This window comes from Monodelphis domestica, chromosome 1 (assembly GCF_027887165.1).
Source record: "Monodelphis domestica isolate mMonDom1 chromosome 1, mMonDom1.pri, whole genome shotgun sequence".
NCBI classification, from domain to species: Eukaryota; Metazoa; Chordata; class Mammalia; order Didelphimorphia; family Didelphidae; genus Monodelphis; species Monodelphis domestica.
The window spans coordinates 395,646,116-395,673,120 of record NC_077227.1 but is presented as its reverse complement, the minus strand read 5'-3'; the positions used below and the strand labels follow the sequence as shown (position 1 = coordinate 395,673,120).

At 45.7% G+C, this 27,005-nt stretch overlaps 3 protein-coding genes and 1 long non-coding RNA gene across 7 annotated transcripts in view; 2 read left to right on the top strand and 2 right to left on the bottom strand.

The window, feature by feature from the left end:
• The window catches only part of LOC103106541 (uncharacterized), a 38,948-nt gene extending 37,817 nt beyond the window's left edge, over window positions 1-1,131 (bottom strand). The window contains exon 1 of one of the 3 annotated variants that reach the window (XR_001625925.2): window positions 993-1,131. This is a non-coding gene — a long non-coding RNA (uncharacterized LOC103106541). Of the gene's footprint in view, window positions 1-147; window positions 279-984 lie in introns of those variants that run through there. The other 2 variants (XR_001625923.2, XR_008917358.1) reach the window with 2 other exon arrangements.
• Window positions 155-5,055, top strand: EIF6 (eukaryotic translation initiation factor 6). Of its 2 annotated transcripts, none has more exons than XM_007506559.3 (7): window positions 155-354; window positions 567-678; window positions 1,041-1,126; window positions 1,804-1,979; window positions 2,907-3,083; window positions 3,968-4,149; window positions 4,758-5,055. In XM_007506559.3, the coding sequence occupies exons 2-7, from the start codon at window positions 572-574 to the stop codon at window positions 4,765-4,767; spliced, it is 738 nt and encodes a 245-aa protein (XP_007506621.1). In that variant the 5' UTR covers window positions 155-354; window positions 567-571; the 3' UTR covers window positions 4,768-5,055. The 2 variants fall into 2 exon arrangements, with proteins under 2 accessions (XP_007506621.1, XP_007506622.1); XM_007506560.3 differs by having other exon boundaries at window positions 168-371.
• A 1,797-nt stretch (window positions 5,056-6,852) lies between these two features.
• Window positions 6,853-8,168, top strand: MMP24OS (MMP24 opposite strand). Its single transcript, XM_056822152.1, has 2 exons — window positions 6,853-7,134; window positions 7,302-8,168. The coding sequence occupies exons 1-2, from the start codon at window positions 6,868-6,870 to the stop codon at window positions 7,488-7,490; spliced, it is 456 nt and encodes a 151-aa protein (XP_056678130.1). The 5' UTR covers window positions 6,853-6,867; the 3' UTR covers window positions 7,491-8,168.
• The window catches only part of MMP24 (matrix metallopeptidase 24), a 65,606-nt gene continuing 46,705 nt past the window's right edge, over window positions 8,105-27,005 (bottom strand). Inside the window, exons 5-9 of the mRNA XM_007474237.3 lie at window positions 19,950-20,111; window positions 17,830-18,041; window positions 17,303-17,441; window positions 15,107-15,373; window positions 8,105-13,715 (exon numbers count right to left, since the gene is read on the bottom strand). Coding sequence (XP_007474299.2) covers window positions 13,378-13,715; window positions 15,107-15,373; window positions 17,303-17,441; window positions 17,830-18,041; window positions 19,950-20,111 — 1,118 coding nt within the window. The 3' untranslated portion in view covers window positions 8,105-13,377. The remainder of the gene's footprint in view (window positions 13,716-15,106; window positions 15,374-17,302; window positions 17,442-17,829; window positions 18,042-19,949; window positions 20,112-27,005) is intronic.

The window sequence follows — 27,005 nt, the reverse complement described above, 5'->3', positions numbered from 1 at the left end:
AAGAAGGTCTCCTGGGGCTCATTTGAAAGATGAAGATGGGAGGTGGCAAAGAACCAGAGAGATAGTGGGCGGGCCTGGAAGGAGGGGCGGAGTGGGGCGGGGATGACGCGAGAACCGGAAGGGGTGGGTTTCCGGCAGAGAAGTGACCTGAGCGGATTGAAGTAGGTGGTAGTTTCTGCGTTCCTAGGTTGCTCTCTCCTCCATTCCGCTCTGCTGCGGATTGTGAACCACTGAGTGGTCCCGGAGTCCTTGACCAGAGCGGCCCCATAGTGAGGGGCGTTCGTCCCGGAAGTCTCAGTTCAGGGGCGGAAACGGAAGCCAATTACGAGCGCCTCGTGCGAGAGCTTTTACCCGGTGAGCCGGGCCTGGCGGTGGGTTCTGAGAGGCTAGAGTCGGAGGAGGAGGAGGAGGAGGAGGGGGGGATCGACCAGTGCTGCCGAGCCGAGGCAGCTTCAAGGGGCGGCGGGCGTTGGGGGGAGGGGGGAGAGGGGCCTCGGAGACAGGAAGGGATAATCCCGAAGGGGCCGCAGGTTCTGGCTCTCTGACGGCGTAACTCCTGTCCTCAGGCTCCATGGCGGTCCGAGCGTCCTTCGAGAACAACTGCGAGATCGGCTGCTTCGCCAAGCTCACCAACACCTATTGCCTAGTGGCTATCGGTGGCTCCGAGAACTTTTACAGGTGGGACCCGCTGGGCCGGGGAGAGCGGGGGCCTGCCCGGGGTCATCCTGGCCATTCTTTCATTGGATTCCGGGTCCCACCACTGGGCCTCAGTTTTCCCCATCTTTACCATGGGAATGGTTGTTTTTCAACCTTAACTTAGGTGTAGCTTTCAAAAGGCACTGGAAAGAGAGCTCTTCGAAGGAGGCCTGAGTTAATAAGGCCTATTTTAATTCTAAAGGTAGGATCCTAAGATCCTGGAGGGGTGTGGCCAACCAGGGAGGGAGGGGAGAAGGGAAAAGCCCAGCAGCACCAGAGAAGAGTCACCTTGGTACCTTCTTGGGTGTCATTCAGTGACCTGTGGGCTGACTGTATGTTCACAGTGTGTTTGAAGGCGAGCTCTCAGAGACCATTCCAGTGGTACACGCTTCCATCGCTGGCTGCAGAATCATTGGTCGAATGTGTGTGGGTACGTCAGGCCCAGAAGGCCTGGGCTGAGGGCAAGGGTGGGGATATATGGGGTGGATGATACAAAGATCCTTATGACTCATAATATTCCCAGCCCTTAGTGAAGTCATCTCTTGTGCAATGAGGATATTCAAGCAGACTCTGGATTTTCATTGCATTAAGTTATGATCAACAATGTTAGTCGTCTTGGACCAATTGAGGAGTTTTTCAGAGAATCCATTCAAAGTTGAAATAGCAGCTGGTGTAACAGTTTGGGATAATATTTGAGTATTTTACTTCCTAGCCTCACATACTTCCTTTCCCTGAGTCTGAAGTGGATAGGAATCTGAGATAATATTTGGTATCTTAGAAATGAAATAAGTTCATTATTGACACAATTGCCAGGACATTGCACATTTTGGTTTCTTGCCAAGCCATTTGATATCCACATGACTATGGGAATCCATTTTCATTGGTTGAATTTGTTGCTTGAATCTTTTAAAAACTAGTTACTACCTGTGCTAAGACAGTAATCTCGTCCTCAGTATTGAAGATGGAAAGGGAGGGCATGGGGCCTGTGATGCCAGGTCAGGAGATAGCAAGTCTTTTTATGAAGGAAAAAACTGGAAGAAGATAGGGGTGATGCTTCTGTGCCTACTCTTCCCAACTTAGTGGATGTTTCCTTCTGGCTCTCACCAGGAAATCGGCATGGCCTTCTTGTGCCCAACAATACTACAGACCAGGAACTACAGCACATCCGAAACAGTCTCCCTGACTCGGTGCAGATCCGAAGGGTAGAAGAACGGCTCTCAGCACTGGGCAATGTTACCACCTGTAATGACTATGTAGCTCTCGTTCACCCAGACCTGGACAGGGTGAGGAGGAGGTTCTGGCAATTGGGTCAGGGAAGGACATAGATATAGTATCATTATAGTCCCTATATAGTATGTTTTAAGAGTCTCTCAGAAGCATTTGGGTGCTGGAAAGTCACCAACAAGGATAAAGTGATGTATGGAGATTTCTTTGTAAAATAAGTCTCATCCAGCTTTAATTCACTGAGTCCAGAGTCTTGAGTCCTGTGCAGAGCTATGGTGAAAAAGATTAGATAGATGTGGTCCTTACCTCCCAAGAAGCTTCTCATCCAGATAGGGAGAGCAACTAGGCACACAAAAATAGACTAAAGAACAATGTTTGTTCCTTGTTTGGGCTGTAGTCATTTAGGGAAACACCTCAAAAGTTACATATGACTTGAAATGTAAAAAAATCACAATCTGATTCCAAGGCATGGCTTTTGGAAGTGGGATATGTAGCCTTTCATTAACATCTCTTTTGAAGACTAGGCACTTGTATAAAAGTATTATGATTTTAGAGTCAGAATTTGGGCTTAAATCTCAGTTCTGTTATCACCAGTGTGAAGGTGGAAAATTCATTTAACCTCTCCAGGCCTCAATTCGTTATCTGTAATGAGGAGGTAGGAGGTTGGATTAGATGGCCTTTTCAGCTCCATTTCTGTTCCAGATCTGTGATCTTATGAATGTTTTGGCCACTGCACTGTGGTAATGACCAGCCCCCAGCACCTTTTTGCCAAACCTGCTGAGGATTATTGATCTAGAGCCCTATTGGAGCTCCAGAGAAGTAAATGGGTCTCTTGTGACCGTCTCCATTTCTCAGTACTGACTGAACCTGTATACAGCCAAATATCCGTTTCTTTTTTGAGTGGGAAAGTAGATGTTGATAAATATGAAGACATTGATGCCTGGTGGTTCTTCACACATTGATAAGCTTGGTTTCTAAACTCACAGGAGACAGAAGAAATTCTAGCTGATGTGCTCAAGGTCGAAGTCTTCAGACAGACAGTGGCTGATCAGGTGTTGGTGGGGAGCTACTGTGTTTTCAGCAATCAGGGAGGGCTGGTTCACCCAAAGACTTCCATTGAAGACCAAGATGAATTGTCCTCTCTTCTCCAAGTTCCACTGGTGGTAAGTACTTTTCCATCTGCCCTCAGGTCCAACTTTACCTGATTTCTGCAGTTATAGCCAGAGCTAACCCCTGGTGTCTCAGATTTGAGTCACCATTCTATAGCCCAATGAGGCAAAAATGTTGAGAGTTTCCCACCCCATCTCATAAAAAGTAAAACCAGCTAACACTTGCCTCTTGCCAAGTGGGACATCAATCACATTAGGCTTGGCTACTGTTTTATGATTGGCCAGGGATAGGAGCAGCTGTGAGCACGAGGAGTGGGTGTGGAGGCTGCTGCATGGTCCTCAGTTCATTTCCTCCAACACTCTGGGAAGAAGGAACATCTTAGAAATTCAAACTGAATTGTCAGTCATTTGATCACTTTTTAATGATTCTCCAATATTAATGATCCCTCCAAAATTCTGAGTACTGTTTTACCCAACCTGAGATATAGAAGTGAAGATGTGTGTATCCCTGGAAGTAGTCATCTAATATGGACAGGCATCTTTATGACCTTGAACTCATGAGAAATATCAGACAAAAAGTGAAAGGATAGCCCCATAAAGGCCTAGTATTGATGATGTCCAGGATTGAGGATAGCTCTGTAAGCTTTGGAGAATCACTGTCCACATTAAAAACATTGAAGAAGGACAGCTGGGTAGCTCAGTGGATTGAGAGCCAGGCCCAGAAATGGGAGGTGTCCTAGGTTCAAATCTGGCTTTAGACAGTTCCAACTGTGATCCTGGACAAGTTATTTCACCCCCCATTGCCTAGCCCTTACCACTCTTCTGCCTTGGAACCAATACACAGTATTGATTCTAAAATGGAAGGTGAGGGTTTAAAGAAAGAAGAAAAAAAAACCTACTGAAGAGGGGAACTTAAGGTACACATGGTTTTCTGGCAGGCTGGTACTGTGAACCGGGGAAGTGAGGTGATTGCAGCTGGAATGGTGGTCAACGACTGGTGTGCCTTCTGTGGGCTGGACACAACTAGCACAGAGCTGTCAGTGGTCGAGAGCGTTTTCAAACTTAATGAAGCCCAACCCAGTGCCATTGCCACCAGCATGAGAGATTCCCTCATTGACAGGTGAGTGATTATTGTGGCCACAATTGATTCCTGGTATCCTTAAAGGTTTTTATGGATTGATATGGGCTAAACCAAAGAAAGCTGTTCATTTATAATTTAGACCCTACCTGTGTCAATAAAATAATTCCTTAGGTTCCCAGACATTCCATCTTAGTTCCCAGGGACTGGGTACTGCTTAGCTTTCCAAGCATTTAGCTAATGACCAAGAAACAAGAGCACACAGTTCATTCGTAGGCTTTTTCTAGAATTCCTTGTAAATAATTACAAGCTTTGTGCTCCAGATGAGGGTATTCTCCCAGAAGAGCTAGGGGTTTCTTTAGAGCAGGGATTCTTAAACTAAGGTTCATGGACAAATTTCAGAGCATCCTTGAAGTTGGATGGGGAAGAAAATGACATCTTTATTTTTATTAGCCATTAATTGTAATTTAGCATTTTCTTCAATTAGTGTAAAATGTTCTTCTTAGAATGGATGCCTAGGCTTCACCAGATTGCCCAATAATTGACATACACACACAAAAAAGTAAATAACTGCTGTGATGTAAGGGGGGGGGGGTTAGCTGAAGAAAGAGCAGTTGTATAACACCTTTTTTTTTTCTTCTTTTTTCCAGTTTAACTTGAGTGATTCTATTATCCCTGCTGCTTAGCCTCCTGAATAAGGACCTTGGTTCCTGCTACAGCTCCAGTATGGCTTGAAGCCCTGCAGAGAGTCTTTACATCTGCACTATGGGGCTTGGACCATGACCGGTGGGAGTCTAACAAAGCTTCCAGGATTGATTTCCTGTAACTTGGTTTTTACTGTTAAAAAAAAAAAAGAAACCTTTAAATGAATTCACCTTGGCTCTTTGATCTCCACTGTCCTTTTGTCCTATTCCATCATTAAAAGGCTCTTGGGCCCCTTGTTCTGTACTTTCTTATCCTGCCTGCCTGAAATTATTGAAAGGGACTCTTACTCTGTGGAGGAAGGGTACTCTTAGGAAGGAGTCTTACTTTTGGACCTTGCTCTCAAAGGGCTTAGGAACTTCACAGATAATCAATAATGGATGCAAAGGAGGGATCCAGGAAATGCTTTGAAAAATTTGATTAGAAAACATTGAAGCGACCGGCAGCTTGGTGAATTGAGAACTAGGCTTAGAGACAGAAGAGAGCATGTGAGGCATTTAGTAGTATTACAAATGCTTAGAGAGATGTGCAAAGAACAGCAAGTAGGTTTGTGTATCTGAGTTGTACAATTCCTAGAGCAGCAGTGTGTTAAGATTCAAAAGTAGGAAGATCCCAGATTGTGAAGAGCTTTAAATGACAAAACAAAACAGTAGTTTCCTTTTCATCCTAGAGGTGTAATACAGAACCACGAGTTTTGCCTGCACCCTTCCCTTCCAGTGGTTTGGGAAAATCATTAGCACCTGAGGCTAGTTTTTTTGTTTTTTTTTTTAAACCCTCACCTTCCATCTTGGAGTCAATACTGTTTATTGGTTCCAACGTAGAAGAGCAGTAAGGGCTAGGCAATGGGGGTCAAGTGACTTGCTCAGGGTCACACAGCTGGGAAGTATCTGAGTTCACATTTGAACCCAGGACCTCCCATCTCTAGGCCTGGCTCTCAATCCACTGAGCCACCCAGCTGCCCCCCTGAGGCTAGTTTTGATGGAATTTAACTTGGGGTGAGGCTGGAACTCTGATAGGTTAGAGTTGGGTTCTGGTAGTCCTTAAGTGCCAGAAATGGGAGTTAATTTAGTGGGTATTAACATTTTTGAATGGGACAATGATGTGATCAGAGTAGTGTTTTAAAAGATTACAGGAGGAAGGTGAGGAGGGGCAGCTGGCTGATTGAGAAGCAGGCCTAGAGATGGGAGATCCTGGGTTCAAAGGTACCCTCAGACACTTCCTAGCTGTGCAACTGGGAAAGTCATTTAATCCCCATTGCCTAGCCCTTACCACTTATGCCTTGGAACCAAGATGCAGTATTGATTATAAGAAAGTGTGAGTTAAAAAAGAAGTCTGGCAGCTCAGATGAATGAATTGAAAGATAATTCAGGCAAAGAACATTAATTAGAGTGGTTGTAGTGAGAGGAGTTGGGGACTCTGTTAAGAGAGGGGCCAGCATCTTTTTGGGGGTGGGCTGGAAGGAAGTTGACTTCCATAGGTACCTGGATCTCTTGACTCTGAAGTCCCTCACCAGGACTACTCAGTTTGATTCCTGTATGAGGTCATCCTTTTCAGCTCTGATCTTAAAATCTCCCTCTCCTAACTTCATTAAGGTTTCTAACCTTGGATTGGAAAACATGAATCGACATAATGACTGGGCATTTGGGGTTAAATGACTTGCCCAGGGTCACACAATTAGGAAGCCTCTAACCACTGCACTACCTAGACAACCCTAACCCTCCCAGCTTCTCAGGTTTTCTTATTGTGAAGCACCTTCTTTCTTACCCTCCCACCCCCAAGGTCCAACCGACATTAAACTTTATAGTCCAAAGGCACAATATGAGAGCTGAAGTTTTAAGTCTTGCTAATAAACATAAAAGAACAGCTCTTTGGGTTGCAGGCAGGTTGGAAGCCAGCCTCCCCATACCCTTGGTTAAAAAGGTGTTCAACGTGGAGCGCGGGAGGGCTGTACAGGCACCGAAAAGAACACCGAGGAATCCTCATGGGAGTTACGCTGGCTGAGCCTTTCCCGGAGATCTGGGGAACAAGACACTTTGGGGAAGAGAGGGGTGTCCCAGCATGAATGACCCCTTCAACGAGCATGCGCTGAAGAACGCAGGCGCACTCATCTCTCAACCGGATTCTGGCCGAGGCGGAGCGCCATGTCATGCCACGCCCCAATCCACTATATCACGAATGGGGGCGGGGTTTGCAGATTCTCGTCTACGATTGGCTGTGTGGGACGCATCCGGATGTATTGACCAGAGCCCTTGGAGTCGGATCACGCCGGCGCAGTCGGCGGCTGCTAGGAGATCGGTGCTTCAGGTTGAATCCTCTTGGCCGCAGGTGGGGAATGGAGAGAGGGGCAAAAAGGGCGGAGGGAGGAATTGCGTGGAGTGGGTGAGGGCGCGAGAGAAAGAATTAGAGAGCCCTGTGGACCGGTGGGTGGGCGGAGGAAGCCGGGGGACGCTGGGTGCCGCGCCCGCCCTGAGCTGCCCTTTACTTCCCCACAGCCCATGGGAGCGCAGCTGAGCGGCGCGAGTGATGGCGATAGCCCAGGCCCGGCTGACCAGGCCGCGGAGCAGCCCCAGCCCGCCGCCCCTGGAGCTGGCGAGGGAGCCCCCAGACCCCGCCCTGACCCGGAGGTGTGGGGTCCCTTGGACGATGTGCGCTTCGTCATCGTCTGCACGTCCTGGTACTAGCAGGGCACCAGAGCTGCGTTCGGACCCGTGGAGCACCGTGGTGATGGAGGGCAGCTGCTGCCTTTCCCTAGCCGCGGGCATCTCTTCCCCCTTCCCTGACCCCACACTTTCTATTGCCCCTCTTCACTTGGTAATGGGAGGTGGGGCGGGGCGCTTTGCCACCACTTCCCTCAGTTCTCTTCCCCCGCCTCCCCAACCTGACATCCCTGTTATCTCTTTGCCTGCACTTTTACTCGTTTATTCTTAGAACCCTTTAGTTTCTGGACATTTAGTTCTGGATTGGCTAGCCTCTCCTCTCTTTAGACACTCCCACCCCCACCAACAAAGATGCAGAGGGCCTCCACTCCCCCCCCCCCCCCCATACACAGACATACCTTCCCAGCTTCTTGGGTTGTTTTCTTAGTGCGAAGCACCTCCTTTCTTATCCTCCCACCCCCCGTGGGATGTTAAATTTATCTGGATCTCAATTGTACACGGGGCTCCAAAAGCATTACTCTAATCCCCCCAACCCCTGGGTTCCTCCCCAATCAGCATTCTTTTCCCAAGAATACTGTACCACTTGGGCCCTCCAGGGTCAAGTTTCTTGTCCTCCTCTCCAGAAAAGTGACAATCTGTATATTTTCATTTTATTTAGAAATGGTTTAAAAAACATTATACAAAGGCTGATCAGTTTTAAAATGTGACGGACACTGAAATGCTGCGATGCCGTCCAGGGTGATGGGAGCCCAGATTCTAGGGCACCAGTATGGAGGCCTCAGCCTTGGCCAGGACGGGAGACACATAGATTATGGTGGGGGTGTGGGGGAGGAAGGGGGCCAACTCGAACTCTGCCCCCCACTCCAGTGAGGCCTGCCTTTCCTCTGCCCCCAGGGCCTCTTCCTCTGTTCTCTTCCTCAGCTATACCCCAGTATCTTTGGGGCTCAGGAGGATCCCAGAGGGGACCACACAGGATTAAGGGTTTTCAGGAGGTCAGAGCAGAGGCCCAGGATCCCATACCAGTCCAGGCTTCAGAGAGGAAGAGAGAAGATGAGCCACAGGAACCAAGATGAGATGAATAGAGGAGAGGCTGAGCTGGACTCAAGGCCCTCACCAGGTATGGGCCATGAGTGATATCAGGAGGGAGTAGTGACAAGAGGACCCAGGCAAGGAAAAGTTGTGAGGAATGGGGCACAGTGGTGCGGCTTCATTCTCCACATCGCTATTGGTCAGAAGTGGTGGAAGGTAGCCAAGGCCCCCCTCTGAGCCAGGCCTTGCCCAGCAGTCATCAAGATTTGGGGCACAGTGGCAGAAAGAGCACTCAATTATAGTCCACCATTAACTTGTGTGACCTTGCCAAGTCACATCCTCTTTCTGGACCTCTATCTCCTCTGTCAAAAGAGGGAAATGCTATTTGCCCAGCCAATTTAACAGGGCCCTTGTGAGTTTCAAATAGGCTAATAGATGTCACCTAATAAAGTGCCTTGAAAAGCATAAAATACTGTATCGACACAAAGACTACATCTGTGATGCCAGATGCCCCAACCCCAGGGAGCTGGCCCTTGGCAAGAATTGAGGATGTGCACAAGGAGAGAGTATTGGCAACTTGGGAAGTTTGTTTGGGAGAACTCCCAAGCCAGGGCAGAAGCCTGGGTTTCAGCTTAGGGCACTAGCAGGAAATCATGTTCCCCTTCAAGCATCATAAATAAGACTCCAAAGATGTGACCACAAAAGGAAGAAGATCCACAAACTCAGGAGGGAAACATTAGGGTAAACAGCCCAATGGATGCTCCATTTAGTTGGCCTGACAGGGTCTCAGAAGACTCCTGTGTTCTGCCTTTACCTCCCAGCCCAGGAAACTTCTGGGTGACCTTCTTCATGAAGAACTTTACTGAGTTAGCAAAGTACTGGTGATATAGAAACTTTGAGCTGGAATGAACTTGAGAGAGCACCTGGCCTAGCCTTGTTCAATATTGGAACCTCCTTTGTGACATCCCTAACAAGGAGTCATCCAATCTTTGTTTGAACTTTGTGACAAGAAATTCACTACCTACCAAGTCAGCTCAACCCATCATTTGAACAGCTGTGACTATTAAAATTTTTAGATTGAGCTGAAATCGGTGTCCCTGTAACATCCAGGGCTCTAGGTTCTGCTCTGAGGGCCAAGTGGAATGAGTCTAAAACCTCTTCCCCAAGACTGCTCTTCAAAAATTAAAGGCAATGATCTTGCCTTCTAAGTCTTTTCTGTTCCAGGCTCAATATCCTTAGCACTTTCAAAAAAAAAAAAAATCCTTTCACATGACCTTCAACCAGTCCCTTCATTGTCCTATATGGCCTCCACTTGCAACTCTCCATCTTATTGACATTCTTCCTAAAAGATGAGGTCCAGAACAACACAGTATGCCCCAGATGTGTTCTGACCAATGGGACCATCATGATAAGTTTCTCTACATGTCATTTATAATGGCATGCTAATTCCTTGAGCTTACAGCTCAATAAAACTCCTAAGTACTTTTGTTTTGCAAACTAGTTTAACCATACCCACTCCCTTTTCTATACTTGTAAATTGAAAAAAAAATTTTTTTAACCAAGTGGAGGATTTTGCATTTGCCACTAAATTTCATCTTTGTAGATTTCACCCAATCTTTCTAGCCTGCAAGGATTTTTCCAGATCTCCTTAATCAATGTGTTAGCTATTTTTTCCCCGGCTTTGTGTCCACAGCTCAGGTGGGTATTCTTTACTCTTAATTTTCTTCAAATCTGGGACAAAAATGCTGGAATAGAGCAAGTTAAGAACGGAGGAACTTGCACGCGCGGCACACACACACACACAGCAAATTTCTACAAACATTTCACATTGAAGACTTGGATGTTAAGGTAGGGCAGTGCCATTCTCTCTAGGCTCCTAAGACTCCAGAGATCAATACCTACAGTAGCCAGGGCTTTGAACCAATAAATTGATGGGAGGACGGGAAAGGGGAATGGTACCTCATCCTCACAGTAGTCAGAAAATCTTCATGCCTATGCCTTGAAGTATTTCACTCACCTGTACCCTTGTTGGGAAAGAAGTCAGGCCCCAGGAGAGTGGGGTCATTGGCCAGTAAAAGTCTGGAAAGGAAATAAGCTACTTCCTTCCCAGCAGCCCTGCACAGGAGGTCAGATTGTTCATCCTGAGACCAGCCTGTATCACTCCTGTCCACCTTGCTCCAATTTGCCCCAGGTATCAGGAAACCAAGTTATAACTGGGCAGATCTGTGCCAGGAGACATGGAATCCAGCCTCCACCCCAGGGATTTGCATTGGATTGCCCCAAGGGAGGCTAAATTTCACAAATTCACATGGTCTGGGTGCTGAAATACCCCTTGGGATGGTACAAATAGCTTCCATTTGTAATGGAGAGAAAGGAACCTTACTGCCCTGGAGAGATCTAATCCAAGATATCTTAAAGAGTCCAGATTTCAAATCTACCAATGGGGGACATTGTGGAGAGACCATGAGGGAGGAGCATTAGGGGAGAGGGACAGGGTGTCCAGCCCAGGAAAAGTAGGTAGGTTCCAAGATGAGGTATGAGTAGGTGGGCAGAGGTCACTGAGACCAGCTGAAAAAAATCACCAGGAAAAAGGAAATCCTAATAAACCTCGTATTTTGCTCTGGACATTGGGATCTGTCCTACTTCACTGTGTGACTCTTCTCTGAACCTTGGTTTTCCATGAGAAAATTGAACATAGTCTCTGAGGTCCCTTCCCAATCTTGTTCCCAATTCTTTTGTGTCTGGAAAAGAAGTGTATAACTTAAATTTCCAGAAGCTTGTTTTAGATGCACCAGATGTTGCAATCTGAGGAACCCCTACAAGTCTATCTGTTTTACAAATCCAGCTTTTCATGGGTTGGTCTATCACAAACTGGGCATCCTAGTCTGAAAGCAAAGGCGTTCAGTGGTATAGCATACCCATTTTAAGAGAGAGAAGGCAGCAGAATGGAAACAGGCTCAGGCACCAAAATGTGGCTTGAGACAGGAAGCAGAAAGTCCCTCAGGCCTTTTGACTTAATAGACTTCTGTCCACCCTATTAGATCCAACCTGACTAGCGTCAGTGAAGCCTCTGGTTTCAAGCAGTCCCTTGGGGATGTTTTGGGCAGGGAATGGAGCGAAGCTCTTCAGTAGGGGAATTAGTGGGATGGCAAGGGGACAAGGGCCCTGCAACATAATTACTGGAATAGCTGGGGAATGGCAGTGCAGTAGCTCTCTATGTGCCCCCCTCCCACTCTAGGCATGGTATAGGGCTAAAGACAGAAGGTGGACCTGCTGAGAAATGGGGAAAGGATGGTGATTGGGATGGGAGTGGGAGGAAGGTCATAGACTTATAGGTTTAATGCTGGAAGGGACCTTAGAGGTCACAACCAACCCTTTCATTTTACAGATGAGGAAACGGAGACCAAGATGAGAAGGAGCCTTACCTAAGTCATACAGCAAAAAAGTAGCAGTCAGGATTCAAACCTAGGCTTTCTTCTGCTACTATACTGGTTGCCTCCTCTGGCAATGGAAAGGAGATGAGAAGAAAATGGGGTTGGGGCCTGGGATAGGGATGGGACCACATAGGAAGGAACTAGAAGTAGAAGTGAGAAGGGGCTGGGGATATGGGTTCAGAAAATCAATTGTGGGGCTTCCACATTCCTTAGAGATCTGACCTCCCTCCAACCATCCAAGGCAGGCCTTGGTCTTCAACATCTCTCTAATGGTCCTAGGTTCTTAGTGAGAAGTGAGCTGGGGCTACCAGCCTAACTTCCTTATCCCAGCGGGTCCCAGTGGTTTATTATCCAAAGGTTCCTGGGCCCCTAAAGAAGCTCATCCCCTCCCTTGATCCCTGTCTATTCTCCTAGGGCCACTAAGATACTCCCTGGCCTCCCGACTCCTAATGGGGCTTTGACCTCAGGGCCCAAGAGAAGAGGCTCGTATACTGGTGTACACTGGAGTGAGATGAACAGACAGCTTCCCGAGTCCTCAGGGAATCACTTCTGACAAATGGGGACTAAAACAGTAGTAACGGGACATTTAAATATTGTGACATGAGAGCAAAATCCAGCAGCGATGAGACTGGACCACAGGCTCCCCCTGAGCACGAGAGGCCCCTGCCTCTCGCTGGCCCCAAGGGAGACTTCAGTTTTCTGAGGAATCTGCTCGGGTCTGGGGGTGGTCACAAAAACACCTTCCATGCCCGCAGATAGCCTTGCCTCCATAGCCACTCAGGCTCCATGATCCATGATCAGTTACAAACATCTGACCAGCAGGTGTTGGGAGTCGGTAGTCAAACTGTGCCCAGCTGTGGAGCAGAAAGGAGGAGGCCGCTGATCCTGCCCCAGGCCATAATCCTCACCCTAAGATCATGGGGGCCCTGCCATGCTCAGGGATACCTGGAGTCAGGTCCCTGGGAAGAGGAATGACAGGCCCAGGCAGCTGTCAGGAAGCAAATGCTGGTTTCTCCCGGGTGAACTGTGCTCAGAGGGCCTTTGGGAATTCCAGGAGAGGCCCCTAATAATAAGGGTTCCAGCCCCTGGGAATAAGGGACAGCCATGAGGCAGGAAGAACAGAGACCTCCCCCCACAACAAAGCTCTCCCCAGCAAAGGTTATCTTTTGCCCTTCCCTTTGGATCAAAGGCATTTTAAAAAAGGGAGCTTTGGGTCCAAATAGGGATAGGTGCTTGGGGATCAGCTCTGGCTGATTGTTCCCACTCCTCGGTCACCAGGTGGATTTCAAGGGCCAAGCTTTAGGCTGGAGTTGTAAACCCATTGCTTGTGGCTCTTGGCCTGGACCCTTGAGGCGCCCCCCTGTTCCTCTGGGTCCCAGGAGTGAGGTCCCTGCCCTCTCTCAGGCCCTGGCAAGGATGCCCCGGCTGGCAGGGCAAGGACATGCTGGTCATACCCACTCCTGGACAGGCCGTTTGTAGTAGGTAACCTGCTGCTGCGCCCCCTTGTTCTTAAACTGGAAGATGGTGTAGACAAGGACAAGGATGCAAAGGGATAAGGTACAGGGAATGATGACGGCCACGGCATTCACTGTACCAGGCACATCATCGATGGTGACCATGATGTCCACGTCGTCCTGGGGCCGTCGCCGCTCCTTCCTCCTCTCCACCTCCTTCTGATTACAGCCCATCCAGTCTCTCAGGATGGAACGGGGGTAACCGGGTTCCACACTCAGCTTCTGGTTATCAAACTTCCAGTAGTCCCGGCCCTTGTAGAAATAGGTGTAATCTGAGGAACCAGAATCAGACCCAGAGGGCACGGAATCACCCTTTGCTCTGAGGTCTCTGTCTCCAGCCCACATTATACCCTCGGCTCTGGAATCACTTCCTCCCGCCTAGGGTCAGCCTCCCTCAGCCCGAGATGGCTCGCTATTCTCAGCCTGAAGTTCCCCTTCATTCCAAGGTCCTTTCCTTCCTCTCCAGCTCACCATCCTCAGCCTGGATCACTGTCTTTACCCTCTGCTTGAAAGTCCTCCTCCCCTGCCTCATTGGGGTCTCCTTTATCTCCAGCGTGATCATCTTTTCAAGGGTCTTCTGCCCTCAGTTCTGTTGCCCCTGACCTTAAGCCTGAGGTTCCTCTGAATTCAGTCATCTTCAGTCTTTGCTCACCTACTTGTGTCCCAACTCTGATGTTACCTCTGTTATTGGGGTCATTGCCCTCACTGAACGCTCCTCTTAACCCTGTGATCACAGTTCTCAGACTAGGGTCAGTGGCCTCAGTTGGGAAAGTTTGCCTCAAGGGCCCAGCCTCTCCTGAACCCTTTGGTGCCTCCCCCCCCCCCCAGTTCCCCATTAGTCAGTCCTGAGATTCTCCAGTCACCCAGAGGTACAGCTTGGAATAGTATTTGGGAAGCAGACCAGAACATTAAATGCTAGAAAAGAGTCTCAGGAACTCTCCTCTCTCTCTCTCTCTCTCTCTCTCTCTCTCTCTCTGTCTCTGTCTCTGTCTTTGTCTCTCTGTCTCTCTGACTAGAATCTGGATCTCATGGTTCTCTGGCAACTATTCCTTGTGGATTCAAAGTACAAATTCTCCAGAGGAAGCTCCCCCCAGCCTGTATACTTTAACCCTTAACGTCCCTAAGGGCATGATGCAGAGAGTTCTCCTTCAGTGGTCTCAGGCTTCCCCACAAAAGCTAACTGACCAACAGCACTAGAACCAGATAGTTCTATTTCCTTGTGTGTTGTCTGCATTTGAGGGAGCTCAGAGAAGGGAGATCACTGTAGGCTTAGGAAGTAGGAGCAGGAAAAGTTGGTCCTGGAAGGCTTCCTGGAGGAGATGATACTAGAGCTGGTCTTAAAGGATAGGCTTTGGTGGACAAAGATGGAAGTGGGAACAGAAAGAACCTTAGAGAGTCAAAGGATGTTCTGCTGATCTAACTCTGGCCAAGTGCCATCTTCTTTAGACCTGTTTCCTTTTCTATAAAATGAGGTGATCTCTAAGGTTCCTTCTGGTTATGAACCCTGGAATGCCTGGGGAATTGTTACCTGTTTCCCGAGTTACATTGAGTTTCCCAGGGCCGGAAGAGAATACTTTTCTCCTATTACCCCCATCCCATCAACCCCACCTGGGGCCCAGGAGAGGCCCCAAACATGACTGCAGACCCAGGTCAGGACACTTACAGCCTTCTTTGCTGATGAAGGCCCCTTGGGGGGATTGGGGAATGCCCTTCCACACAGTGATAGGTTTGGGGTATCCAGAATCAGTCGCCCGTCTCTCCTCATTGTAGCGCCAGTACCATTCCCCTTTGAAGAAATAGGTCTTGCCCACAGGCTCCCAGCGCAGGGCTGTGTCTATGCCCTCCCGGGGCAGGCAGGTTCCCAGCTCCCCCAGGCTGTGAGGGTATCCAGGCTCCACGGTCACTTCCTTGAAGACCCAGTATTTGTCACCTGTGAATGGAGGAACCCAGCGTCGTCGAGGACTAGCTCTCCCAGCCTGACATCTTCCTCTCCAAGTTCTGACTCGATATGAAGGGCCCCTGAGCCTCTGTTATACCCCAGCCTCTGGCCAATCTAATCCCCAGGCCCTTGGAACTCAGGAAGTCAGTGACTCCCTCCCACTAGGAGCAGAGTCCTATGTAAGGCACTGGAGGGAAGGGCAAGTCAAGAGATGTGCCTAAGGTCTACCCTCACAGAGCAAGGGGTTAGATATACTTGGGAAATTATCATGTACCACCTCGTAACTAGTTTCTGTTGGCTTACCCTCAAGCATCCATCACAATTATTAATTCAATAAACATTAGGTCCCTAGCCTGGGTCTCCCCTCCAGCTCAGTCCATAGTTCTTCCTCAGCTGCTCTCACCCTATGCAAAGTCATCCCCTCCTGCAGCTTCACCTGCCACCTCTGTTCTTGATCCTTAAACCTGTCTTCAGCCCTATCCTCCCTCTCAAAGCTCCAGGCTTCTGTCTCCGCCTGGGTGTCCCCACCAGGCCCTGAAATTCAATGCATCCAAAATCGAACTCATCACCTTCACCCCCATATCCCCCACCCCCCCAGCCTCCCTCTTTCTCTGGCTGCCACACCATGGTATTCTCTCAGTCATCCAGGCTCCAGCCTCACAATCAGCTTGGCCTCTTCCTTCTCTCTTCATTCATTTACAGAGAACACATTTTCTCACCCAAAAAACAAGCCCACTGAAGTATATTCCTACTGCAAAGTCTCACTGTCAGTATCATGAAAACAGTTCCCACAAGAGAGTATTTTAAGGATTAAAAAGGAACTTTCCTTACAACAAACCCATTTCAGAGATGCAGAAACAAACTCAAGGAAGGGATTTTGCCAGGGACCTGCAAGCTAGGAAGTGGTAGCGCTGAGACTGAAACCTAGGTCTCTTCCATAGTACATGAGGAGCTCCACTTCTTTTCTTGAAATCAAGATGTTTCTGGAAAATCTTGAATGTATGATTGTCTTACTTTTGTCTAATCCTCACCAATCAGCCATTTTCTTCTTCTTTCTTTCAGATGTATCAGTTCCTCTCCACCCCTGTAGCCCCGTCCTCATCACTTCTCATCAGAATTATTAACCGACTTCCTCTTCCCATCCTTATACACAGATTGTTGGTCATTTTTCTTTGGCATATGTCCCTCCCTTACTCAGAAACTTTCAATGGCTCCCCATTGCCTTTATTTGATAAAGTCCACATGCATCAGTCTGATGTTTTGGTCCCACCCTACTTTTCCAGCTTCGACTCCTATTCCCCCTGACTCAAACCCTCCATTTCGTTCAGACTGGACGCCTTTCTACACTCTGAATATGCTGGCAGGCTGAATCTGGCCTCCACCCTTTGCTGTGATTCCTGCCACTTCTTGTTCCCTACCCATTCTTCAGATCCTATGCATATTTCAAGGTCCTGCTTGTGATGTATACAAAGCACTCTGTAAAACTTTAAAGCACTACCTAAGGTTAGTCCATTATTATAATAATCCATTGAAAAAGATGATGACTATCATTTTAGTTTATGATGAAATATTATTAATTATTATATCTCCTCCACAGCAATCCCTCCCATCTTTTGGAACCATAAAGTTGATCTCTGAACTATTTTGACTTGGACTCTTTCTGACACTAGTATATATTTTATCTTTTCTTATCCTCTAAGAGACACACGTGTCCAAATCTTGTTGCCCCTCCACATACGTGCACTCTCTGAGGGCAGGATACAGGTCTGCCCTTTCTTTGTCCCTCCCAGATTGTCAGCTCCACATCAGTGTGTACTGCAGTTGGTACAAGGGGAGATTCTACATATGCCAATTGACTCATTCACAGATAAGTGTCAGGGTCCATTCCCATAAGGCTGAGGGGGGAGACACCCCAAATACCTTTGAAGAAGACAAATCGCCCATCAGACCTCTCATAGGCAGCATCAATTCGAGCTGGTAATCCCTTCCAGAACTGCTCAATCTGCATTGGATAACCCTCTTGAACCCGATTGTTCCGCAGACGCCAAAACCAGCGGTCCTGGAAAGAAAGGTGGATTCTGGAGGAGGGAGCCCACACCAGCCACAGCCTTGACCCCCAACCTCCAGAAGCTCCATGGAATAGGTAGGGGAAACCTTCATCACCTCAGAGGCCCCCATCTTAACAACAATCTGTCAGATGCATCTGTGCAGAGCGTTATACCTCCTAGGAGGGAAGCAGGACTGGAACTATTCTCCCCATTTACAGATGAGGAGACTGCAGTCCAGAGAACAGAAGTGTCCTGTCAAAGTTTATTCACTGAGTTAGCAACCAAGCCAGGACTAGAACCAGTCAGAGGTTCTGACTTCTTCCCTGCCCAAACCACCTTACCACCTCCCTGGCTGGGGATCTGTAAAGGGCATAGGTTAATAATCTCAGGTAGGCACACCTTGAACACAAACATCTCGCCTCGGAAGAGAGCCACTGTGTTGAAGTTGCCATCACAGATGTTGGGCTTTGTACCCGGGGTGGATGGCCGGTCTCCCAGCGGTGGCCTTGGGGGCCTGGGCTGCCGTTCATGCTTCCTCTCTGGGGAGTGGATCCTGCGGGCAGGGAGTGTGGGGAGTGGTCGGGTGGGTTCCAGGGGTTCAGCAGGAGGTCCTGCAGAAAGGATGAAATTGAGACATAAGCTCTTTAAATGAATGGAAACTCTAGGAGCCCCTTAGATGGGAGGTCTGAGAGCCGGGATGCCCAAGTTCTAGCCTTGAGTCTGCCACAAGTTAACTCTGTAACTTTGGGCAAGAATTTTGGTTGGAATTTATTATGTCCTCTGGAAAACGGAGACAATAGTCTTTGCTTCACAGTGGGGGTGAAATTAAAAAAAACTTTCTACCCATTATATCATCTGATTCTCACCACAACTCAGAGAAGCAAATAGATGTGCAGAGAAACAATGGGACAAAAATGAGAAGGAAAACACCATCAAAAGACATCCAAACAAATTATGCCCAAAGGGCTTTAAAAGACTGTCTGCCCTTTGATGCAGCCATACCACTGCTGGGTTTATACCCCAAAGAGATCATAAGGAAAAAGACTTGTACAAGAATATTCATAGCCGCACTTTGTGCTGGTAAAAAACTGGAAAATGAGGGGATGCCCTTCAATTGGGGAATGGCTGAACAGATTGTGGTATATGTTGGTGATAGAATACTATTGTGCTCAAAGGAATAATAAAGTGGAGGAATTCCATGGAGACTGGAACAACCTCCAGGAAGTGATGCAGAGTGAGAGGAGCAGAACCAGGAGAACATTGTACACAGAAAGTGAAACACTGTGGAACGATCAAATGTAATGAACTTTGCTACTAGTAGCAATGCAACAAACTAGGACACCCCTAAAGGACTTAGGGGAAAGAATGCTAACCACACTGAAAGAAGGAACTATGGGAGCAGAAATGCAAAAGAAGAATACATGACATCACTTGTTTATATGGGCATAGGATTTAGGGTTTTGGTTTTAAAAGATGGCTCTTTAGCAAAAATGAATAATATGGAAACTGGCATCAAGTGACAACATTTATACAACTCAGTGGAATTGCTTGTCAGCTCTGGGAGGGGGAAGGGAAGGGTGAGGGAAAGAAAATGAATAATTTAAATATGGAAAAATATTTTTAAAATAAATAAAAATTTAAATAGACATCTAAATGCTGATTAACATAGTGATAAACTATAACTTCAGAAAACTAATGATGAAACATACCTCCTTTCACTTGACAGACAAGTCAGGGACTACAAGTGAAAGACGGGGCATTCATTGTTAGACATATATTTGTTCTGCCAGGCCAATGGGTCAGTTCATTTTGTTTAATTTCACTTCTGGAAGGGTGATTGTTTCGAAATGTTGGCATTAATAAAAGGAAAAAAGGTATTGCTGAGACTTTTTTTTTTTTAAGAAAGGACATGCCTTGCTCATTGTCACATTCCTTATAAGTGGCAGGACCAGACCTATGGTCTCAACTCTAGGACTAGGGCTTTTTCTACCTCACCAGGCACAAAGGGAGATTCTATAAATGCTGGCTGACATTCCACAGTTGAGAGCATCAGTCCTTTAAGAAAGTCCATTCAGTCCAAGCCAGCATTGGGCACCAGCAATTTTCTCTTCTGGAGGTGCCAGGTATCAATTCAGGTCCCCACATGCCTTCCTCCCACCCCCATCCCCAGGGTCCCTGGTGTCTTAGACTCACAGAAGTTTGGAACTGAGTGGCACCTCAGGGGGCATCCACTGGAACCTCTCCCTGAACAGGAATATCCTTGACAACAAGGAACCATCCAGCCTCTACCTAAAGACCTACTTAAAATGGTGAGGAACTCACTGCCTCTCAAGGCAGCTTCTCCTACTTTGGGACAGCTCTTGCTTGTGGGGAATTTTTTCCTTATGTTGAGCTGAAATCCATCTCTGAGATTTTCTCCATGACTCCCAGTTGACCTCAGGGCCACATAGAATAAGTCCACTTCCCCAATCTTCCTGTACTCAGTTCAGTTTTTTCCACTCAAGCTCCTCTTTACTCACCATAGATCTTCTGGATTCCTTGCAGGTCATCTTGGGGCAGTTTGAAGCTGTGTGTCTCCATATACTGGTAGAAGGGGGCCATGATGGCACTGGGGTCATTAGAATGCTCCAGTCCCAATGCATGGCCCAGCTCATGCACAGCCACCAGGAAGAGGTCATTCCCTGCAGGGACAGATAACAGTACTGGTCAGTTGCCCACCCACCCTTCAGGAAGAGCCAAGGACAGATGCCAGACATTCAGCAACCTAGCTCGGCCTCTGTCATCTGCTCAAGTTCTGTGACTTATTCAGACTCTGATACTTAAGGCCTGGCTCAGTGTTCAGACTAGCCCAGGGTAGAAAAGACAGATGAAGCTGTCTCAGAGAAAGCACTTCAACCCTCCCAAATGTGGGCATCAAAGGGCACAAAAGTTTTTATTGTTTTATCATACAAATGGGAATAATGCAATGGTGTGCTGGTAAAAATTTAAAACTAGCTCTCAGTAAGAAAAAATGGACTCATGACCCACTTTAAGTTTAATCCACACTCCTGACATTTCTCTATCATAATTTTCTAGGGTCTAGGCAATCAACAAAACAACAATCAAGGTTTGATTTGTAGTGTTTGCCATTCCCCAGGGCGCAAATGCTCGCCCTGAAAATGGAACATTTCTCTTCTCATCCCCTCATGCTCCCACCTCTGTTTCAGCCAATTAACTTCCTGCCCATCCTTCAAGGCCAAGCTCAATTACTCCCTTCATCTTGAAGCCTTTCTTGATGTCCCCACTCGGAAGTAGTCTCTCTCTCATTTGGTTTCATGGCACTTCCTATATTTCTGATGATCTTTATTTTTACTTGTAATTTTGCTGATTCCATTGGGAGCACCCCAATGAGGAAATTCCTTTTGCCAATGCCAAATCTCTAACTGCACATAGTCTTTTTTTTTTTTAATACCCTTACCATCTGTCTTAGAATCAATCCTATGTATTGATTCCAAGGCAGAAGAGCAGTAAGGGCTAGGCAATGGGGTTAAGTGACTTGCCCAGGATCACCTAGATAGAAAGTATCTCACAGCAGGTATCTCTACGCCTGGCTCTTGATCCACTGACCCACCTAACTGCTCCTCTAAATTCTTAACAATTCACAAAATAAGGCACTATTTCTTCAAATTTGTTTTTGTAAGTATATCATAATTATTAATAAATACAGTAATAAACTTAAAATTCAAAGTTCTATCTAAAGAAGGTGTAGACTAATAGGGGCCATCAAAATGTATGTGCAGGGATGGGGTCACTACTTGGCTCAGTGGATTGAGAGCCAGATCTAGAAATGGGAGATCCTGGGTTCAAATCTGGCCTCAGACACTTCCTAGCTGTATGACCATGGGCAAGTCATTTAACCCCATTGCCTAGCTCTTACTGCTCTTGTGCCTTGGAACCAACACACAGTATTGATTCTGAGAAATAAAGAGTGAGCATTTATTTTTTTTTAAAAATGCATGTGCAGGCTAGCTCATCATATCATGTAGGACAGTGCTTTCTGTTACATAATGTTCTGCTAGAGGCTGGCTAGTTTGTAGATAAACAGATATATTTTAATTTATGTATATTTTAATGTTGTACTTTTTGTGTTCGTGTGTGTTTAAATTGTCATTAACAAAAGTGCAAAAATACTAGTATTTATTATTTTATTCCTAAAGTGATCCCGGAAAAAAGAAAAGAGCCTCTATGTTCTAAAATATCAGCTCTTTTTATGGTGGCAGAGAAATGGAAATTGGGAGATGCCCATCAGTCGGGGAATGGCTGAACAAAGTGAGGCATGTGAATGTTGATGGATACTACTACACCGTAAGAAATGACAAGCAGGTTAATTTGTAAAACAAAACAAAACACAGAAAGACTGAAATGATGAAGAATGAAACGAGCAGAACCAACCAGACATTATATATAGCAACAGAAATGTTGTTGAAGAATGGCTTGTGTATGTCCACTTCTGGAGAAAGAACTGATAATTAGAAACAAGACCTAGTTTTATACAGACATATCTCTTTTTTGTCAAATAATGCCTTTTTTAGTGCTGGAAGAAGAGGGAAGGAGAGAGGGAGTTATCTGGGAATTTTATAAATTAAGTAAATTTTAAATAAAAATCCTAAAACACAAGGTGGTAAGTATAATTTTTAATATGAAAAATCCATTGTTAGAAGTTTGTTATATAAATTAGCATACTAAGCATTTAAACTTTGTAATTCTTGGGAATAAATACTGACAATTAAAACATAATTTCCTCTTGATTTCATTTCCTTAAATTATTATTTTGATATATTTTCCATATTTAAGATAAAATGATGAATATATACATTTTCAGGGGTTCTTGTCTCTGAGGTTCCAAAAAACAGGACACTATGAAATGTAAAGGTAGGAAAGCCACTCTCTTCTATGGTTTATTTTGTCAACAGAACAAATGATATTAAAAAACAACAATTTAAACTTTTGTGTACGACTGAATGAAAATTATCTTTGAAATGATCTCTGAAAATAAGCGTCATTATGAAGACCTTCTATGAAGGGCCTTCCACCCACCACCACCATGCAAAACACTTCTAAACTGAGTTCCAATCCACGAAAAAATTTGTTTGATTCTTTGACATAAAACAGGTGCAAAAAATGCAACACTTTCTGTTTTTCTTGAGATATGTGTTACTGGGGAGTGATAACAGACTATTCAATAATCCTATCATCCAGGGATCGGTTATCTAATAGTGTTGAAAACACTTAGTGAAAATGGAGCTATGGGTATTTGGGGCATGTGAAGGGACCACAAGCAGCGTAGGAATGAGGTGAGCAGTCAAGATACAAAGGGTTCTCCTGGAATATCTTTGGAATGGTGTTGCAAATAGCCAGGTGGATGAACAAATATAGCTGAGAGGAGCTGAGGAGCTGTTAAGAATGCAGCTGGCATACATAACCTATATCGGAGTTCTTGCCTTCTCAGAGAGGGGAGGAGGAGGGAAGGAAAAAAATTTGGATGGCAAATTGTAAGAAAATAAATGTTAAAAATTGTTTCTATACGTAATTGGAGGAAAATACAATAAAATGTCACTGGGGGGAAAGGGATTGTAGCTACCACCGAATTTGCTATACACTAATGGCATCGTTGCCAAGCCTTTTGGTAAGTTTTTGGGGAAAACTCTCTCTTTCTGTGTTAGAATCAATGCTAAGTATCCGTTCTAAGGAACAAGAGCAGTAAGGGCTAGGCAATTGGGGTTAAGTGACTTGCCCATGGTCACACAACTAAGAAGTGTCTGCGGTCAAATTTGAACCCAGGACCTCTTAACTCCAGACCTGGCTCTCTATCCACTTTGCCACCCAGCTGCCCCCCCTCCCCACAACTTTCCCCAATTTTACAGATGAGGAACAGGAAAAATTATTTGTCCAACCTCACCCAGGTAGTCCGCACCAGTGATAGGTTTGCCGACTCATTGTACCATGGTATTATGTTATTAATTTGCCAAAAAGCATTTCCTACCAATATCATTTATTCCCTGATCAGGCCTAGACTGAAGTACTCCAGGAACACCTACAGACCCTGCACATAATAGTTTCCTCTCTCCTCTCCCTCTCCTGCCCCAACATGAGCCAGCTGATGCTGTTCACAAAAACAAAGAATGAACAGGAGCTTTGTCCCTGCCACGACAGTGGCATCTTCTATTCCATCACAGCTGGGATCTTTGGGGCAGCAGTGGGTTGCAGTGAGAGGATTTGGAGTCAAGGCCCTGAGGTTGCAAGTCGTTGACTTTCCTGGACTCCAACATTCCCACTTATAAAATGGAGTTAGACTAGATGACCTCTAGGGATCCTTCTAATTCTAAATCTGAAATTTACTCAGAATCTAGAATTAAGATATTATTGTTGTTGAATAGTCTTCAGTCGTGTCCAACTCTTTATAATCCCATTTGGAGTTTTCTTGAAAAGGATACTAGAGTGGTTCTTCATTTCACTCTCAGACAATTTTACAGATGAGGAAACTGAGGCTAACAGGGGTAAGTGCCTTGCCCACAGTTACATGGCTAGTAAGTGTTTGAGGCCAGTGAGTTCCTCATTTGGTACCCAGCCCTTTATGGACTCACTGTACCACCTAGCTGCCCCACATGATCAGAATACCCAACTCTTTATCTTTTTTTTTTTTTCCAAACCGTTATCTTCTGTCTTAGTATCAATTCTAGGTCTACAGAGCAGTGAAGGCTGAGAAATCAGGAGTAAGTGACTTGCCTAAGGTCACTCCCCTTTATCCTTGACCTATTGCATTGACTGCTCTGTCTCCTACCTCTGAATCATTTCCTAGTTGCTTGACTATAGGCAAATCACAGCCTGAGTTTACTCATTTGTAAAATGGTACTTATGGTATCTATCTCACAGGTCATTTTCAGTTTCAAAAGAGCTAATGTTTGTAATGTGCTATTATTAATTAGCAAGTCAGTTATTATGATTATCATTGGCTTTTTTTTTCATCTTTTCCTAAGAACTTCCCAAAGAAACAGTCCTGGGACAAGTCACTATCTTGTAATTATTCTTTCATTTAATGTTCTGCAAAATGTGGAAAGGTGGATAAAGTGCATTTCCAGTTCTGTTGTGGCAAAGAATTAGAATCTATTGGGAGGGCCTATCCACAGGGCTAAACAGGTTATGGTATAGAATGTGTTGGAATATTATCGGGCTGAAAAGTGATTAGGGAGGTGATTTCCGAGAAATTTGGGAAGATTTGTATGAACTGATGCAAAGTGAAAGAAGCAGAACTAGGAGAACAATTTTATACACTGACAACAATATTATAAAGGCAAATGATTTTGAAAGACTTAAGAACTCTGGGTAAAGTTATGACCAACCATAAATGCATTATGAAACACGCCACCCACTTCCTGATAGACAGCTGATAGCTTTAGAGTACAATTAAAGCATTTTTCTTTTGGACATGTCCAGTGAAGGAATTTGTTTTGCCTGAGTATATATGCTTATAACAAGTTTTGTTTTTCTTCCTTTCTCAATGAGAAAGGAATGGAGGAGGAGGAGAGGTAGGAGGGAGAGAATTCAGAGCTGAAAATAAAATGGAATTTTAAAAAGGAAAAAGAAAAAATGAAATGCTTTTTATAATTAAATAAAAGTATTAGGATGTAAGTTTATCTTCTGCAGGCTCACTGCAAGCATCTCTGGGATAGTTCCAGTGACAGGCAGGACAATGAAGATGTTGTGACTTCATCCTGTCCCCTCCTGGCTTTGATTTCTTTCCCTCCTTATCTCAGTTTGGAAGGCACACAGCCAGGTGATAACGAGTATTGGACACAGCAATATCTTTTAAACTCACTGTACTACAATCTTTATGAATCAATGCCACACATTCTGGGGATTTGAGCAACAGTTTTGTCTAGGATAATGCTTCCATGTTGGTACAGTTACTTATTGAATTCTCAAGGATATTCTGGGGTTCTCATTGGTAGCAAGGAGATTAGTTGTCTATAGGTTTACCAAGGACAACGAGCCTTCTAATTCTAGCCACCAGCTTGAAGACTGAGTACATGCTAAATTTTTTGCACTCATTATCAGATGTATTACAGAGTTTCTACTATTCTCTTACTACTGCACTGATTACAAAGTTTGACCTCCTTAAGGATAGCCCATCTAGAATTCTGGGTGATGAGATCCAGGTCCTGAAATACTAGCACAAACTCCTCCAATGCAAAAAATCTACACAAATCAGTTCACCATTTCTTTGTTGACAGATTGTTATTATTATCATTATTATTATGGAATAAGAGCTTACCTGAATGATACTGTGATGTGCAGTGGGCCACTTTGGCAAAACCCTATCCTTAAGGCAGCGAAGTGATGCAAAAGATAAGAGAATTGGGTCTGGAGTCAGGAAGACCCAAATTCAAATGTGGCCTGACACTTACTGTCCGACCTTGGGCACGTCATTTAACCTATGAGATAAAACCTACCTCGGTTTTATCAACTCTAAAATGGGGATGATAACATCGATGGGTGGTAAGGATCAATGAGAGAAAGTTTGTAAAGTGCTTAGCACAGTGCGTGGAACATAATGGTGGTTGTATCCAACTCTTCCCAACTCATTTGGGATTGGAATGGTTTGCCATTTCCTTCTGCTCATTTGACAGCTGAGGAAACAGGGTTAAGTGACTTGCCCCCAGGGTCACACAAGTCACTTCATATGAGAGAATATTTGTAAAGTACTTGGCACATAGTAGGCGTGTAATAAATGCTTCCTTCATTCTTTTCTTAAGCATCTGCAGCAGAGCTGTCTGTTCTCAGAGCCAGAGAAATGTAAATTCAAGCCAAAAGGACCAGATGTGGTGGGATATGAATAGACTCAGGAAAGGTGGAGGGGATGATCTGGCCGGGAGCTCCCATGTCCACAAAAGGCTCCAAATAGTTAAAGATTTACTTTGATCAGGTTCAATCTTGGGAGCTACCCTGAAAATCTGTTCCTTAACTTACATCATTCAAACTCAGCACCACCTTGAAAAAATCTCAAAAAATAAATTAAAAGTAGCTCATATGTAGGTCCACAGTTGTGAATAAACACAGGTCCTAGGTCCTGCATAAGCACCCAAGATAATGAAGAGTTCAGTAAGTATAGGACGGCCTTTATTCCATCTCACAGGAAGTGTAGAAAACATGAAAAGGCCTCAGAGTAGCTCATAAATAATAGTTTCTCTCTGTCTCTTTCTCTCTCTGTCTCTCCCTCCCTTTGTCTCTCCCTCCTTCTCCCTCTCCCCCCTCCCCTCTTCCCCCCCCTTTCTGTCTCTCCCTCTTCCCCCTCTCCTCTCTCTCTCTCCCCTCTTCTCTCTCTCTCTCAATTTTAGATCAGCTTTGATTCCCTTTGGGCTGTCTCCTGAAAAGGGGGAAAAAGGGCCAAAAAGCCGAGCCTTTCATGAAGAATCCTTACTAAGCCCTGTGGTGGGTACTGGGGGAAAAAACAACAGTCCCTGCCCTAGAGGACCTTCTATGCTATTGGAAGAAGGGGGAAAGGAGACAGTGTGTGCTCAGATCTGAAGGAGATGAGG

Bases quoted from the DNA above. Each gene is read 5' to 3' on its own strand.
- EIF6 (XM_007506559.3), top strand. From the start codon at position 572: ATGGCGGTCCGAGCGTCCTTCGAGAACAACTGCGAGATCGGCTGCTTC. The intron at 679-1,040 runs GTGGGACCCGCT...GTATGTTCACAG, and splicing joins GGCTCCGAGAACTTTTACAG to TGTGTTTGAAGGCGAGCTCT. The intron at 3,084-3,967 runs GTAAGTACTTTT...GTTTTCTGGCAG, and splicing joins TTCTCCAAGTTCCACTGGTG to GCTGGTACTGTGAACCGGGG.
- MMP24OS (XM_056822152.1), top strand. From the start codon at position 6,868: ATGAATGACCCCTTCAACGAGCATGCGCTGAAGAACGCAGGCGCACTC. The intron at 7,135-7,301 runs GTGGGGAATGGA...ACTTCCCCACAG, and splicing joins TTGAATCCTCTTGGCCGCAG to CCCATGGGAGCGCAGCTGAG.